Here is a 12604-nt window from a genome sequence, read left to right on the forward strand (position 1 = left end):
ATCCAATGTTCCTTTATTGTTGCCTGAAATGTATCTTTGGAACTCATGATACGATCGCAGTCTACATATTAACAGCAATGACTTGGGATCTCGTCGGCACATCACCGTCCCATTGTTCCTCCAGTCTTCTAAACTTCCTCCAGTCTTCTTCTAAAGACTGGGACTTCAAGCTGATCGTGTCATGGCCTCATCCGAAAGCGAAGATGATGAGGATGATCTTGACCTTGATCCTCCCAACCCGCAGCCTCGTGCCCGTGCCCGTGCCAAATCGCCCCCGTTGAAAATAATGCGACGCAGCTCAACTCCTGAAGTTCTGGACCTGACCTTATCTCCTCCGACCGCTGCCTACTCGTCTGATGCATCAACATCTGCCCCTATCAAACGACGGAACAAGCGCAAAGCCTCCCCGCCTGGGCCTCAGCGTCTAGACTGGGATGATGATGGCATTGATGGAGAAGATGATTTCGAGAAATATGAAACATTCAAAGCTGGTGCTCGGAAACGAGCCCAGCAATCGGCTATAAGAGCACGAAAGCTCGATCAAAAGAATAATCCTCCTCCCCGGTCGAGAACGGCCGGCGCCACCACTGGTGTCGGCCGCCAGTCCAATCGCCAAAAACGCAGCAAGCTACGTGAGTATGGGGATGAGTCTAACCCCGACGAAGATTTAATGGAATGGACCACACCGGCGTATTTTCGAGATCGGAGAGCTCGCTTTGACTCAAGAACGGAGAAATTGAAACAAGGCGGTCTATTGTTACCGCCATCCTACAGTGACATTGAATTTTCCGATGATGAAAACCTCCAGGCTTTGGCAGAAAGGCCCGACTTTCCTCCGTCCACTGCGACCAATGAGTACAAGAACATTGAATTACCATACTCTTTGGGACTCATTCCCGCCTCCATTGCCCAATTTCTCCGAGGCTACCAGATTGCAGGTACTTCATTCCTTCATGAACTGTTCGTCTATCAGAAAGGTGGCATTCTAGGCGATGACATGGGCTTAGGCAAGACAGTTCAAGTGATTGCATTCTTGACTGCGGCCTATGGCAAGACCGGCGATGAAAGAGACCACAAAAGAATGAGAAAAATGCGCAAAGCGCAAAAGTGGTATCCGAGAACTTTGATTATTTGTCCAGGTACTCTAATGGAGAATTGGAGAGATGAATTCCGTCGTTGGGGCTGGTGGCATACTGACCTCTACCACGGAGGTGTGCGCCAAAGAAGTGAAGTTTTCGAAATAGCCCGAGCCGGTATGCTTGAGGTCATGATCACCACCTACCATACATATCGAGCCAATATCAACGAAATCAACATGATTCAATGGGATTGTGTGATTGCGGACGAATGCCACACCGTCAAAGAAAGACGATCGGACACCAGCAAAGCCATGAACGATCTTAATGCATTGTGCCGGATTGGCTTAACCGGAACTGCGATACAAAACAAGTATGAAGAGCTCTGGACGCTTCTCAACTGGACTAATCCAGGCAAACTGGGTCCGATTTCCACTTGGAAGACATCTGTGTGTGAGCCCCTGAAGCTAGGTCAGAGTCACGATGCCACCAACTATCAACTGGCCCGGGCAAGAAAGACAGCCAAACTGCTCAGGGACAATCTTCTACCACAGTTCTTCTTGAGAAGAACCAAGGAAATCATCAAACATCAGCTGCCCAAGAAATCTGATCGAGTCGTCTTTTGCCCTCTGACTCCCACCCAAGCGGAAGCATATCAGAATTATCTCGATAGCGAGGTGGTTGACTATATCAAGAACAATAATGATCCCTGTATGTGCGGGTCGGGCAAGAAGGCTGGGTGGTGCTGTCGTGTCCTTCTCTCTGACGGGACACCATGGCAGTCGATGGTATTTCCTGCAATGGCGAATCTTCACCACCTGTCAAATCATCTCGCCCTCTTGATCCCTCAAAGCAGTGACAACAACGACAAGCAAGCAAAGGACCTAGAGGTGCTCCAAATAATCATGCCTGGGCGGTGGAAAGAGATCTATCGGAACCGAGATAGCATCATGCATACTGGAAATCCCGAGTTCTGCGGCAAATGGCGAGTGCTGAGAAAATTACTCAGCTTTTGGCATGATCAAGGCGAGAACAAGGTGTTGATCTTTTCTCATAGTGTTCGGCTGCTGAAAATGCTCCAGAACCTCTTCATCAGTACGAAATACAATGTCAAATATCTCGACGGGAGTATGCAGTACGAAGAACGATACGCTGCCGTTCAGGAGTTCAACACCGACTCAACACAATTTGTGTTCTTGATCAGTACAAAAGCTGGGGGGGTGGGATTGAACATCACGTCAGCTAACAAGGTTGTAGTGGTCGATCCGAACTGGAATCCCAGCTATGATCTTCAGGCCCAGGATCGTGCATATCGGATTGGACAGACTCGAGATGTAGAGGTATTCCGACTGATCAGCCAAGGAACACTAGAGGAAATCATATATGCCCGACAGATCTACAAGCAGCAGCAAGCCAACATCGGCTACAGTGCTACCACAGAGCGACGGTACTTTCAAGGCGTTCAAGGGCGAAAGGATCAGAAAGGAGAAATATTTGGGCTCAAAAATATGTTTGCGTACCAGAACGAGCACACAGTGCTTCGTGACATTGTCAACAAAACAAACATTGCCGAGTCTCGAGCAGACATCAAAGTCGCACTCCTTGAACTCGATGGAGAGGAGGCAGATTCCAATCAAGTCAAGGATGAAGACGACATCACCAACAGGATCAAACGGGAACCAGAAACCGAAAACGCAGCCATGTCACAGCTTGCCGCAGAAATTACCGGCGAGGCTGATAAGGTCCGTACACGGAGTAAGACTCCGTTTCGACACGATGGAAAGGTGGCAGGGAAACACGATCCCGTCCAAGCGATCCTATCGAGTGCTGGGGTGTCCTACACCCACGAGAACAGTGAGGTGGTAGGGCCGAGCAAGGTCGAAGCTCTGCTTTCCAAACGTGCTGAAGAATATGCCGAGGGGCGGTATGATGGCGGGACACAAGAACAGCTCTCCAAAGTCTTTGAGGATGATTCACACGGACATGACCAGCTTGAAGCTTATACCCATTCAGGGGAGTTTAGTGGCATTACAACTCCCGGTGGCGAGATTCGATACAAGTACCGACCCCCAGAAGCCGTGATGAAGAGACAATTCTGTAGTATGGCAGATTGGGCAGGGTATGGAGACGATGTCGTGGCATTTGCTCTGGTCGTTGAGAGCTGGACCCAGGCGCAGAGGAGAGAGTGTCTTGAGCGGTTCTATCGTTTCAGACGCGATGTTCTGGAGGAACTTGCTGTGGGTGGCGCAGAGGTGGCCGCTCCAAGAGTGTCGTCAAGCGACATTAAATCAGAACCCCAATCACGGATCAAATCAGAGTGGAAATCTGAGGGCGAGGACGTCAAAAAGTTCAAGGCTGAGACACATGCTGCGTCAAGCCCTGAGGTCAAGACGGAAGTAAAGGTGGAGGACACTAAATTAGTTGTGAAGAACGAGAGTGATGTGGAAACGGTGAGCGAGGATGAGGATGACGAACTATGAATCCAAGAAGTCATCGCTGTAGCCCATCAGACCTCATGATTAAGGCGTAAAGAAGTTATCATATTTCACAAAACATTGCCTACTATTTGTGTGAATTGTCTTTGGTGGTTTCGATTTGATTTCATTCGAATCCAATGATGCAGGTATTTGCTTCGTGCTGCACCGTAATATATATCTACGGTGGGCTGAAAATCCCAAGAAATGCAATGAAGTCATGGAGAGAAAGGACTATGTATGTACTTACTCCCATGGACAACTTTTTCTCCACCAACAGCAGCCCTTCATTCCATATTTCGTTGAGTAGAATGCTGCAGTTCTTACCACTGATCTACACGCCCTAATCGTGACGATATCAATCATTCTCACAGACGGCTGAACATAATTGCGTGGTTGTATTAGCACAACCCACGACTCTACCATGCGACCTCCATCAATCGAACTCCTCCGCGCTCTACGAGCCGCCACTTCATCATTTCCCGTGTCGTCACGAACAGCCGTTGGGCGCCGCCTCGCATCATCATTATCGCCACTACAGAGCCCGCGCGCATTCTCGGCTCGAGGCCTGGCGACAAGCTCCCGACAGAATGCGACCACACCCAAGGGCGCAGTGCGGAATCGGGCGCCCAAAACCCACGATCGAGGGCCCATGTCGAACGAGGAGACGCAGACCGACTTCTCCAAGATGGACATCCTGGCCAGTGCCGGGGCTCAGACTCCAGCCACCAATATCGACGCTTGTACCGCGGGCGGCTTTCACTTGAACAACGGGACCATCACCACCGGCGGGCTCGGTCTGTTGTTGCTTGACGGCGAGGCTTTTGTCTGGACACCCTGGCGGACGGGTGAAGGGTCAGGAGCAAGAAAAGGAGGTCAGCAACAAAGTCATCAGAAAGGAGGAGAAGGAGGTTTCAGGAATTTTCTGAATGCAAGAGGCGTTCTAGACATCCCCACCTCCAGCCTCGGAGTGCTTGAACTGGTACACCCCAAGCCGGATCTGTTGATCGTTGGCACCGGCAGGAAATTGTACATGCTCAGTCCTTCCACAAGAAAGTACATCTATGAGACCCTGGGCATCCGCGTCGATGTCATGGATACGGCCAATGCCGCTGCCTCGTACAACTTGCTGGCCACCGAGAGGGGAGTCCAAATGGTGGCAGCCTTGTTGATTCCGGACGGCTTTGGGGGGAAATGAAATAAGCTCTATGGAAGAAAGATTTAGCCGTAAATGCCAGCCAGCGCCGTGCCGGCCCTGAATGGTACCAAGTCTAATAGTCTAACCCTAATGACTCTACTCTAGAGGCCTCCCTTTACATAACGCCGATCTGGGTATCTCCGGAAAAAAAAACCACGGTCGTCCATCATCTTCAGTAGCTTGTCTAGCAAATGATGCAAGCATGGATCATAATGATTCCTTTTCTTCTGCCACATCTTCATGCTCATCCAGCATGTGGAAGCTGTACATAATAGTCGAAATCTTCCCAGTCTTCTATCTCTCGAAAAGAGCCTCCCCACGCCACAAAGAGGTTCCGCAGTAATGGGTGAGATGATAAATTTGTATGCTCTTTGTCAATCATGGCCGACAGCGGGCCCTCGCTTGGGGAGGCGATGTAGTCTGAGGCCGGTGGTATGCAAGGCGAAACAGAGTATGGCGACGATGGATCGTGTGCGAGATTAGGTCGGAGCAAGTCGGCGGTGGAATGTTCCGTATAAGAGCGTCCGATCATGTGAGCCAGGATTGACTCGATGATACCACGCATGTGGGTGTTGCGGCGAGACCAGTTCATGGCTTGAGGCATGAGTTTGGGTGGAAGGGGTTTGGCATGGCCAAAGGATGATGTAAATGCGTAGGAAATGTCCCCAAGAGTCTTGCGATTGGTAATCCGAGAGGTGATCAGGGCACGAAGTCGGTCGACTAAAAACAGACCGTACTGTTGGATGACAGGATCCTTGATGGGGAGCGAGCTTGGATCAAGAGTGAACAGATGGGCGAATGGAGCATAGCCGTAGAAGTTTTGGAAAGTTGTCGTGCCCCCTTGCTCATGGTCGTGTTCGAGCGGATGGCTTGGGAATGAGGCCATATCCTGAGCTGCGGCGATGCTGAATAGATGGGGAGCGATCTTGAATGGTTGGTCTTCTGGCCAATAGTAGTAATCAAGTGCAAGCCAATCCCACAAAGAGCGTGCATCATCTGGATTTGACATGTTGGTCATCTGCAATTGGTCTTGCAAAGACGCGAAGGGGTCCGTCAAGCGACTCCAGAAACACCGATTGCCCAGTAAATGCCAGATCAGGTCCCGGAAGGGAGTATCTTCGCAGTGAGACGGAAAAGAAATCTGACCGTCTATGCAAATGACGCCACAGAAGCGCCACTGCCACAGCTGTGTCCTGGGGTCATGGTGTGAGGAGGTGTCGAAATCGGATAGGTCAAAGTCGGTTGCAGAATCAAAGCCTGCGTCGTTGTCAAGATCCATGATATCTAGGGATGAAGGGTCCGATGACAGGAGCTGATTAAGGTGCGTTTTAGGATCACGAGCGATGGTTATCGCAAAGTCAGTGGCTTGCAAAGGGACGAAAGAAATTGCAGAAGTATTCCTGTGGTTCCGCAGACTCTGATATCGTGATCGTAGATGGTCATGGTGAACAGTGTTGGAATCAAGGCTACCTGTTTCTATGGTGAGTCTCGAGGAAGCATCCAGCTCAGCGGCGGAATGAAATAGCATAGAGAACGACTTGATCCATGCAGCGGTGCACCATCGACTTCTCAGAACTGCCTTTGTCATCGAACGATACTCCCAAGACGGTATAGGATGGTGAATGGTGGAGAGGTGTCGGTCCAAGTCAAGGATTCGAGAGACATGTTGGAATTGGTGATTGTAGAAGCTGATCAGATATGCAATGCGAAACAGGGATTGACTGTGAGAGAGTCTGGCCGCAACTCTGGGTGCCGCAAGAAGGAGATTTCCATTACAGCAGGAGAGGAAGATATTTTCGAGGAGTTCAGTTGGGAGCGTTTCTAACTGGCTCAAGCGAGGACTGGGGATACTTCGACGACGTTTGTGTAGGCTAAGGCTGTCATCCGAATAGTCAGAGGTTAGGCGATTGGCATGTAGGCGCTTCATGGTCGATGTCGACAATCTGGCGGTGATTTTGGGATGCAAACTAGAACGACAGGTAAGCCTCGAAGTGGAGGATGAAATATTTGAAGCCCCCTACACTGAATAGACTCGGTATGTATCGGGTCGGCGGATGGAGAGCAGATCATCCCTGCCTAGATAAGAAAGAGATGACAGATTGGGACCCTTGCGGTGCCTTTGTGAAGATGATTGGGGAACTCAGGGGCCCCCTCGGCCGGAATGGGGCCATGGGGCTCAGCTTGTAGAATTTGAGTGGTGGTCTAGACTTCAGGGTCTACAGGGTTGAGGAGGAGAGGCAGAGAAGAAGAGGAACCGGAGTTTGGAAGTTGGAGTTGGTTGGGGGAGAGAGTCAAGGTTATATCACGTGTTGTGGAAATCATCCTATGGAGGATGTCACGGCAGGTGCAACCCAAGTTCAGGTCCCATCAAATCAAAATCGGCAGGTCCGGGGGGATCAGCATGCGCTGGCAATTTTCATGCACTGCATGAGACGACATACGAGATGGCGTCGACTTCATGCACGCCGACGAGGTGTTGCAATAATACAGAGGCAGGGCAGGCTGTCCATCTATCCTCCAGTCAGCTCTGATTCTCCTTTAGTGCCAGACGATTCGGCCCCCACGCAATTCCCCTCCGAGTTGTACAGAAGAAGCTGGGTTGCCATGCTTGAAAAGCTCCTCCCTCACTTGCTTTTAACCCGCCACGCTCTCGATCCATGTTGGCTCACGCCTAACGTGCGTGGCAGAGCCTCGTGGCTATAGGCATTCTCCCTACGGGCACATAAGCACTAGCATGGAGGATGATCGTGGTTTCCTCCTGGACATTGATGCCTCTATCACCGATGTTTACAGTAAATTGGAGTCCGGAGAACTTCGAGTTCTCCTCTTGGCCCCCGGGCAGAAAGGGACACCTATCCAGTGTAAGATAGATGTCATCTTCAGTTCGAAGAGTGTGCAGTTTGAAGCACTCAGTTATGTCTGGGGCGATACTAAAAAGTCCCACGCCATTTCCTGCAACGGTTTCGACTTTGCCGTCACCGAGTCCCTCCATACTGCGTTACAACACCTGAGATATCCAGATTCCTCGCGAAGATTGTGGGTCGATCAATTGTGCATCAACCAAGATCGTGATGATGAAACAAGGGTCCAAGTAGCCCAAATGGGGACAATATATTCTTCCGCAACCAGAGTCGTCGTGTGGTTAGGCCAATGCAACCGGAAGATGTCTGTGGCTTGGGAACTCCTGCAGCAAACCTCGCTCAGCTCTAGCCTTGCTCGATCCGATTTCTTGTCTTCATCCTCGACTTCCTCCACCTCCACCTCCACCTCCACCAAACCTCCCAGAAGCCCCCGGCGTCAAAGCAGCAGCTCTTCAATCTCAAAACATTCTAGCCGTGCCTCTAGATTCCGGTCATCCAATTCCCGAGAGCCATTATCTTCCTCCGTATCCAGTGCCAACAACGTTACCCCAACAAGGCCCAAGAGTCAACGTCAAGACACTCCTCCGAGCTTGAAATCAGCTTTGCTAATCTTCCAACATACCTGGTTCGGGCGAAAATGGACCTTTCAGGAAATCATCTTAGCCAAAGCAGCCATTATCTGCTGTGGTGACCTTGAGATGGCCTGGAGCGATCTGACCTCTTGGTATTTCCACTACGCTTCCAAGTTGAGAGGATATAGTCTCCTGTATGATTCGCATGGGTCTTTTGAAACCGTCATGAATGTCCGCAACGAGATCGGCAAGGGCAACTTGACCCTCAGCAACCTTTTAATGCTTACCAGACCGAGGTCGAGCTTGAAAGCAGAAGATGCTATTTATGCCTTGTTGGGCCTGCTTCCCGATTTCGCGCAGTACCTCACCAAGAATCAAAATCCACTCGCCGTAAGAGATTCTCGATCTTCCCAGGCCGATGCCCTTTTCGATCTCTATTTGCAGGCCTTTAGGTATTGTCTGGAAAAGGAAAACGCCTTGACTGTTCTCAGTGCGGCCGGCAAGTATAAGGGCAACGTGGAAATGCTTGATTGGCCATCTTGGCTGCCTGACTGGCGCCAGCAACTTCCATTACGACCTCTGATCTTGTCAGATTCAACAGTCCTGGGACCAGAATCGTCTTTCGACGATGAAACTTTCGGGACTGGTATCAGCAACTGCAATCACAAGGAAGAAAGCCCAGTCTACATGCTCAAGGCGGGTTCTGATACTCCTCTACCTTATTCCAACCAAGAATACACCATGACTGTAAGGGGCATTCGTCTTGGATGTCTCGCCGTCCGTCCTGGAACATGGCCTAGCATATTCTTGATCCCGGAGCGACTCGCATCGAGCCACATCCAATCGCCAAACGCAGCCCCTGGAGGACAGAAGTACTCCAGATCCATCAATGAATTAATTCCATTCCCTCTCCCTCAACCTCAGCCGTCACCTCAACAAAATACCTCCTCGTACGCAGAGAAGCTATTCCAGAAGTGTCTGAAACTCAAGGCAACTTGTGAACCCGTCCGTACTGCTACAATGGTGCAAAATGGAGACTGGCTATGTGCTTTCCTAGGTGGGAAAGTCCTTTATGCTGTGCGGCCTCTTGCCGAGGCTGCCTCACCTCGTCTAAGCCTGCGAGATCGAAGCCGGGCTAAGATGAAGCAGAATCGTAGGAAGCTACGAATGCCTGACGTAAGCTCTCCGTCCAAGGCGGAAATATCTCTCCGCTGCACATTCATTGGGGAATGTGCCATGAATGGCCTATACCCCAGCGATGTGCTCGACAAGAACCCGGAACACATTCTGGAGTTTGAGCTTGTTTGAACGTCGTTGAGAAATGGTTGGGTCGTCTATTTCTCACGTGACCACGAGGCCGCTGAAATTCCGGCCAATTCGCCAATCAGCTTCAAGGAGCGCAAGGCTTTCCGGCCAGGCGAATCACAAATGTCCATGCTCAGGTTTGGATGCGTATCGAATTCCGGCCTCAGTGGCATTCAATTACTCAATAATAAAAGCCTGAAAGAGGGGTGGCTGGTGGGCTTCTCCTTCCGACGCATTTTCGACCATGCAACCCACTCGGTTGCTGCAAACCCGTTACATGATGCGCCAGCCTCTTAGATCTTCCCTCGATGGTACCCCTCGATGGTACGACGGGGACACTATATCCAAAAGATGAAATTTATTCTGGACGGAACGTCAAGATTGAAGTATATCAACTTCTCACTGTGGAAATCAATGCAACAGCACAAGAAACCCAGGAGTTGAGTGAGTAATTCACAAACAATATCCCAACAACTCTCGCCAAGACAAGGCTGCATCCCCTTTACTACTGCTGCACAAACCATCCAGACACAGGCACCTCCTCAGCCAGACTCGCCATATCTTTCCTGATGTTGCAGGGATGAGAGGTTGTTGTTCCAAGAACTTGCGGTGTGTCGAGAATTGACGGTCTTCTCCTATCGACTCGAACTTTGTCTTGTAGTGTTGTGGCCGGAATTAAAACCGGCCACGTTGATATATACAACAGATGCCCTCGAAGTTCGACCCAGATCAACCCCAGACCTGGACCAAACCAAACCTACACTTGGTACACTTTTCTTAACCTACCAATACCAAGTTGCCTCTATCCTCCCTTCACTTTGGCCATTTGAATACTTCCTAATCATAATCATGTCATACTTGGCGGACTCCCCGCCTCTTCCTCCGCTCTCCACCCTTTTCCCTCACTTACACTCGGATGCGTCTACGCTTCCTGCGTCATCTGATCCTTTCACCATTACTACCAAGACTGGCTTCCTCCCGTGTCGGCCTCCAATGCTCCGATTGCCCGAGGCATTTGACGTGCTCACGGAGATTGTGCAAGACATGTCCATCGTCAAACATGACGGTTCTCCCGGGCTACTCGCCACGTTTAGCCTGGGACCACTCATTGATGGGGGCAAATTGCCCGACTTGACGTCTCACATGGATCAACTGCGTACCGACAGCGGAAGCCTAGATCTCGAATCAATCACTGCCGTGTTTCGGGACTACAGCTTTCTCGCTAGTGCCTATGTACTCGAGCCCTGCTGGGAATCATGGTCCAAGAACCATGATGCTGGGTATGGGTTGGGACGAGCTCTTCTACCTCGATGCATTGCTGCTCCCCTCGTCAGGGCGGCCGACATGTAAGTACTTCCTGGTTATGAGTGCGGGGATAGTGGATAACGGGAGAACAGCCTAGATATCCCTCCTTTCATGTCATACGCGGCCTCATACGCCCTTTACAACTATAGCATGGTGTCGCCCGAGGTAGGACCTAGCGTGTACGAGAACTTGAGACTGATCCGCGCCTTTGAGCGTGGCCTCGACCCAAAGAGCTCCGAGGCTGGCTTCATCCTCACTCATGTCCACATGGTCCAAGAGACTGGGCCATTGATCGAGGGGGCAACCTCGTTGCTCGCGACAATTGAAAACAATCCAACAGACATTGTCTCGGCCGTTTCTGCATTCCACACCATGTTAGATGCGATGAAAGCCATCGAAGCCCACATGGAGCAGATGTGGACACACTCGCTCCCCAAGGATTACATCTCATACCGGACCTTCATCTTCGGCATCACCAATCAATCCATGTTTCCCAACGGTGTCATTTATGAAGGCACTCGCTATGGCGACACCAAGCCGTTGTATTTCCGTGGCGAATCAGGCGCCAACGACAGTATCATTCCACTTTTAGATCATCTCCTCGAAGTTCCCATGCCCAACAACCCTCTCACCGAGATCTTGCGAGACTTCCGCTCCTACCGGCCCAAGCCACACCGTGACTTTCTGGCTTGGGTCATGAGTAAGTCTGCCGAGATTGGCGTCCGACAGTACTGCTCTCACCCAACTGGACAAAGTGCGGCAGAGAATCTAGTATTGCCCACGCTGTACCTGAAGCTGCTCGAGCATGTGCGCAGTTTCCGGTGGCGTCACTGGCTCTTTGCGCGCGAATACATCATCAAACGGTCGACGCACCCGACCGCCACGGGTGGCAGCCCTATTGTGACGTGGTTACCCAATCAATTGTTCGCCGTCATGGATCTTATGGAGAGGGTGTATCAGGAGAGTGGGTTGAAGAGTGTGGCAGAGTCGAGTGGAGGAATTGCCGGGGAGGTGAACGTTGTCAAGGATATCATGGACAATGTCAGCGATGCACGGGACAAGCTGGATAAGGAGGTTCGAAAGTACTGCGCTGAGAGAGGGGCGTAGGTTCAAGAGCTCGTTTGGCACTGTATCTCACATCGAATCCTGTTGGTGCTCCTTAAGCCTTGTTTATGACTGTGAATGGTTGAGTCCATGGGATAAGATAAACTGTGCTCATTGGATAAGTGATTCCTCGCACTAAGGATGCAAAGTAGGAGAAGGACGGCCTGCAAATGGTATTCGATTGAGTTATTATACCCAGCGAAATGGTTGTATCTTGTGGAAATGATGAGGAAGATAGGTGCCTGCGCAAGTTTCGCACCTGCCACGCTTGTTGTAGAAGGAAGGAGCACGTCTCGGCATTGGCACACAGGGAAAGAGACAGAAGAGACAGAAGATAGATTGTGTAAGATAGTGTCTGAGCTAGGTCATATCAATCCAACACCTTTGTTTCTCTTCTCACCTATCTCACTCATTTGTCTCATCCCATGACAGCTCTTTGACCTCCTTTCGCCTTCAGAATTGATTGCGTGTTCAAGTGCACAAAGACACCCACCTGCCCGTCCCAGAACTGCGATTTGACTGAACATCAAGTCTCTATCTACACACCTCTCTCATTATTCCTCGTTCGCCATGCCGACCTTTTGGATCTCGATCCCGCCAGGCCGTTTTGTTGAAGCCGAATCCCATGCCCCCTCAGATGCACTTGTTATCGTCATCACGATTCAACACTCCATCTCTCCCTATCATTTTCCAACACCTGGACCTCAGC

The 12604-nt window shown here is 50.6% G+C and overlaps 5 protein-coding genes across 5 annotated transcripts; 4 read left to right on the top strand and 1 right to left on the bottom strand.

Moving 5' to 3' along the window:
* Positions 1–181: 181 nt before the first annotated feature.
* On the top strand, positions 182–3556 carry PV10_03580 (uncharacterized protein; the record flags this gene model as incomplete). The annotated part of the gene is made up of 1 exon (XM_016368052.1): positions 182–3556. One exon carries the CDS (start codon positions 182–184, stop codon positions 3554–3556), a length of 3375 nt encoding a protein of 1124 aa, XP_016227570.1.
* Positions 3557–3826: 270 nt separating this feature from the next.
* On the top strand, positions 3827–4913 carry PV10_03581 (uncharacterized protein). The gene has a single exon (XM_016368053.1). It carries the CDS (start codon positions 3975–3977, stop codon positions 4746–4748), a length of 774 nt encoding a protein of 257 aa, XP_016227571.1. The 5' UTR covers positions 3827–3974; the 3' UTR covers positions 4749–4913.
* PV10_03582 (uncharacterized protein) lies at positions 4785–6991 on the bottom strand. Its single transcript, XM_016368054.1, has 2 exons — positions 6770–6991; positions 4785–6715 (listed from the first exon to the last, which is right to left on the bottom strand). The coding sequence occupies exon 2, from the start codon at positions 6673–6675 to the stop codon at positions 4993–4995; it is 1683 nt and encodes a 560-aa protein (XP_016227572.1). The 5' UTR covers positions 6676–6715; positions 6770–6991; the 3' UTR covers positions 4785–4992.
* Positions 6992–7295: 304 nt separating this feature from the next.
* PV10_03583 (uncharacterized protein) lies at positions 7296–9656 on the top strand. Its single transcript, XM_016368055.1, has one exon. The coding sequence runs from the start codon at positions 7483–7485 to the stop codon at positions 9487–9489; it is 2007 nt and encodes a 668-aa protein (XP_016227573.1). The 5' UTR covers positions 7296–7482; the 3' UTR covers positions 9490–9656.
* Positions 9657–10154: 498 nt separating this feature from the next.
* On the top strand, positions 10155–12240 carry PV10_03584 (uncharacterized protein). Its single transcript, XM_016368056.1, has 2 exons — positions 10155–10832; positions 10884–12240. The coding sequence occupies exons 1-2, from the start codon at positions 10336–10338 to the stop codon at positions 11896–11898; spliced, it is 1512 nt and encodes a 503-aa protein (XP_016227574.1). The 5' UTR covers positions 10155–10335; the 3' UTR covers positions 11899–12240.
* Positions 12241–12604: the final 364 nt, after the last annotated feature.

This window comes from Exophiala mesophila (assembly GCF_000836275.1).
Source record: "Exophiala mesophila strain CBS 40295 unplaced genomic scaffold supercont1.2, whole genome shotgun sequence".
Taxonomy (NCBI): domain Eukaryota; kingdom Fungi; phylum Ascomycota; class Eurotiomycetes; order Chaetothyriales; family Herpotrichiellaceae; genus Exophiala; species Exophiala mesophila.